This window comes from Hypomesus transpacificus, chromosome 10, assembly GCF_021917145.1.
Source record: "Hypomesus transpacificus isolate Combined female chromosome 10, fHypTra1, whole genome shotgun sequence".
Lineage (NCBI taxonomy): Eukaryota > Metazoa > Chordata > Actinopteri > Osmeriformes > Osmeridae > Hypomesus > Hypomesus transpacificus.
In genome coordinates, this window is record NC_061069.1 from 11,121,976 (window position 1) to 11,126,525 (window position 4,550).

Sequence of the window (4,550 nt, forward strand, 5' to 3'; positions counted from 1 at the left end):
GGCATTTTTGTTGATTTTTTTGATAGTCTGTCTTCGACAATCAAATTGATGTAAGACAGCAAGGCCAATAGATAGATATTTTTAAATTTGGTAATATTGAGTGCACAATCATTAGCAATGATGAGATTTAAATGTGTATTAATTTCCAATTTTCTTCAGACCACTGAAATGTAATTATTCTTTTCTTTTTTAATCAGAATTGCAAACCAGTTTACAAGCCCTTCGTGAAATTGTCAAATGGAGTACAGTTATGAGAATGCAAACGACAGCACTCAATACTACGATAATTACAGCACTGACTCATATGGCCATTTTCAGCCTGACTCAGATGGCCATTTTCAGCCTGACTCAGATGGCCATTTTCAGCCTGACTCAGATGGCCATTTTCAGCCTGACTCAGATGGCCATTTTCAATTTGGACTGTTTTCCACCGTGTGCTACAGTCTCATCTTCGGTCTCAGCCTACCTGGAAACTGCTTCCTCCTTTACGGTCTGCTACAAACGAGAGGATGGCGTACAGCTTCAGACTTCCTCCTTCTCAATCTCACAACCTCTGACCTCATCTTTACCTTAACCCTGCCCTTCTTCGCCGTCTACCACCTCCATGGCTGGTTGTTTGGAGAGTGGGCCTGCAGGCTGGCGAGCGGAGCCCTCTTCCTGGGTTTCTACAGCTACATGTCCTTCCTGACAGCGCTGGCAGTGGATCGGTACGTTGCAATAGTGCTTGCTGTGTCCACGTCCATCCAGGCCAAACGTATGTTTTGTGTCCGTCTGACAACAGCTGTGCTCTGGGTCTTCTGTGTGGCGGCTTGTCTTTTAGAGGTGGTGTACACAGAGACCAGAGATGGCTTTGATGGAGAAATAGGCTGTGTTTCTACAATGCAGGGAAACGTGGAGATCTTCAGTTACTTTCTCCAGATATTCGTATTTTTCCTGTTACCCTTCCTTGTTATAACTTTTTGTTATGTTCGCATCTGTGCCACTGTTTCACACAGTGGACTCAGGGGGCGCAACAAGTCGATCAAACTGATTTGGGGGATTGTAGTGGGGTTTTTTGTCTGCTGGGCACCGTATAATGTTATGCTCTTCCTCCATTGCTTGAGATTGCTTGGCGACTATATGCCGAACACAGCAGTTTCGGATGAGGCGTTTATAGTTGCATATTACATCTGTCACACTCTGGCTTACAGCCACTGCTGTCTCAACCCACTGTTAAATGTGTTTGGAGGGCAGAAATATAGGAGAAATCTTCCTTCATCGTTTTGCAGTTTCTGTCTATCTACAGGAAACCAGAGATCCATCTCTCATACAAGTCAAACCTGGGTATGATGCCAATAAAAAATACACTGAGTTTTGGCCAATGTCTTTACACAGACTGACAAAGAACGCATGATGCTGATTCATGGGGGGACTTCAACACAAAAGCATTTAAAAAAATGCAGAAGTGAAAATGTGACTGGCTGTACTGATTTCTATGCAACAGTAAATGGTTCCAAGACTTAACAGTGTTATTTTAAAATGTACATTGATGCCTTTTTAGTCATTCGACTGGTGTCACTCCTATTAGTGACATTAGAAGATTGAATTAAGTTGCCCCTGACCAAGTCTAGTTCTGAAATGTAATGATGCATGTGATGTCATTATGTGAAAGGATTAGTCATGTTAATTTGCCGTCTGAGTAAGACACATGGATTGTGTCACTATGTAACCCAGTGTGGATGTCTCCATGGCTGTAGAAAGAGATACAGGGTGAATTGGGAGAGCTCTCTGGCCCACCGGCACCACAAAGCTCTCTCATGGGAAGATGAATCCTAATTAACTAAACCATCTACTGTTCACGCATGGATATGTGTCAAGGGCAGAGCAGTCCTAAGCAAGCAAGCTCAACCATCCATCTCCAAGCACTTGGGGCATGTTCACTGTAATATTAGGCTTTTATACAAAATATACAAAATAAAATAAAATATATATTTCAAAAGGCTCAAATGAAGTAAAGCGTGCTTGCACTACTTATAATGAATTGTATCCACTATCCTACCTACCCCCAAGTTACTGTAGGACAACCTTCTCTCACAGTATTTCTTGTGTCTTGGCAAATCTGTTGTTGTTCTGTCCTGTTTTTTTTGCCAGGAGCTAAACAGATGTTGTTTTCCAGTTGGTTGCTTCTCCTACCAGCGCCTCTTTCCTCTCTGCCCCCAACAACCACGCCTCTCTCCTGGGCAACTTTCTGCCACAACCCTCCTTTTCACATTTATGTATTAACTTAATTCCAATTATTGGTAACAATAATTACTCCCCAACCATATGTGTGTCATAGAGATTTGTGGAAACCTATGTCTGCTCTGCATTTATAGCTAATAAAATGTTCATCTCAAATTCATCTTAAATGCGTGTAAATCAATTGAGCGTGTCATTCACATCATTATAAATGAAACATGTATTAAATATACATATGTCCTAGACATACATGAGTTAATCCATTGCATACTGGACACATGATGCTGCATGAGTCAGTTAAACATTACATAGGTGGTCCTGAGGTTATTTACTGTAAATACAGAACAAGGATTCATGTGTAATTATTTATGCTACTATATACACTAACAATCATACCTCTACACAGTACAGTATGTTTAACATTAAGTGATTTTGCTATTCATCCATATATCATGTAATTTTGATTGAAGTTGCTATAGGTTAGTCATTCATTCATACACTGTAAATTTATGGAAAAAAACAAGTCATGTACATTCATAGTCACACTCACATACATTTGAATTGCACACTTTGAATTTCCTTGAATCCGACATTTGGAACGTAATGATATATTGATATATACATCAAACAAATAAAAAAGATTTGCACCAAAACTGTGAACAATTTGGCCTTTAGAATTGCTATTTTCAAAAAGATATATTTAGTGCAAAGAAATATCATAAGATTAAACAAAATATGCAATAATAGTGTATATTAACTTGCTTTTTTAAATAAAACAAGGAAAGTAATGCCACTTCTGAAGAATTGCATTTCTCAGGTGTACCCCACATAAAGACAAAGCTGGTATACCAAATTACCCCAGTAGAGGGACCTAGTTGACTGGAGAAAATAGACTTGTTGGACCCAAAGCCAGGCTCATTGAATGAGGTATTAAATGTATTTTCCAGGACTGGAAAACCAACTGAAAGACAGTCCTATCCCAGTAGCGTGTCACAAACTTTAAATCAAAGGGTTTTTCAATTCCTGATAATACTTTTTATTTCATCAGCGTAAAAGTATTGTCTTTTCTTTTTTTTTCTAACATACTTTAGTGTACATAGAAACTACACAACAGCATGAAAAGAAATACTATAATAATAATACAAAAGAACATAATGGCCTACTATTTCAAAGCTGGTAAAGCTCAAAATCTCTCAGCACACTTCTGGGTCAAATTAAGGTTACTATGCCGGCTGTTATCAAATGGAAGACGTGATAAACAACCATAGACATGAGACTTAATTAAACAAATCAAACATCTGCTTGTTCAGAGTAGTGGTACTGTATAGCTGTCTCACAGGGTGCAGACAGTATTGTTGCATCCATCTGTGTTTCTTGTCTGATCTCAACTTTTGTTATGACCCTAGAATGTGTCTTATTAGACGCAACTAATTAATTCAAGTGTGCGGTACAGTACATGTCCCATTCCACCACAAACTAAACTTTGTCCTCTTCACAGGAGGGAACCATCCATTCTCTCCACATTCATTCACTATTCTGTCTTCATATCATATTGTGCTTCTCTGCCAGACCTTTGGGGAATCATGACAGGTACACTGAAGTGGTTCTGGAGCTTTCCATCTGTGTCCCCCTCCATCCCTTCGTTTTATCACTCTCTCCTTATCTCTCCTTTCGAGCACAACTTTCCAAAAAGTGGACCTAAGTGATTTTGAATGGCGCAGTGCATGACTAATGGTTGAAACATGTTAAAATCATTGCAGAAATGTCCTTGGGAAGACAAATGAATTTTCAGCCGAATAATTAACTTAATTAACAATTTGCATGCATATTCATCAGGGCCATTGAAGACTTTCCAGCCCAGCTTGATGAACGTTGCTATGTAATAACCAACTCATTTACATTCTGCCATCTACTGCCATTTGTGTGGATTACCAAAAAGGGGAAAGTAAAGAATGCCTATAGGTGTGTGTGTGTGTGCATGGGTGTGTGTGTGTGGAGGGGGGAGGGGGGTGGTCATGTGTGTGCACATTCAGTCTTTCCTCCGTACATGTCACACTGAAAGCTTGATGAATTGATTTGACATGCAGGTATGCGCGATACAATCCAGCCCAGCTGCCAAGCATCCGCTTGTGCACACTCACCCCACACATGCAACACACGCATACAACACACACACACACACAGACACACACGCACCAGAAAACACACCTGACAGTCCCATACCCTTGTCTCCGTGAATGTGACCGGTATAGGGCCTGTGAGTGTGTGTGTGATGTGTCACGCCCATAACTCCTTGCACATCCCTCTCCCCCTATGGTGGGCAGTCCTTGGCA

General features: G+C 40.4%; 1 protein-coding gene across 1 annotated transcript; it reads left to right on the forward strand.

The window, feature by feature from the left end:
* Positions 1-237: 237 nt before the first annotated feature.
* On the forward strand, positions 238-2,113 carry LOC124472361 (CX3C chemokine receptor 1-like). Its single transcript, XM_047027151.1, has one exon. The coding sequence runs from the start codon at positions 238-240 to the stop codon at positions 1,327-1,329; it is 1,092 nt and encodes a 363-aa protein (XP_046883107.1). The 3' UTR covers positions 1,330-2,113.
* The last annotated feature ends 2,437 nt before the right edge of the window (positions 2,114-4,550 follow it).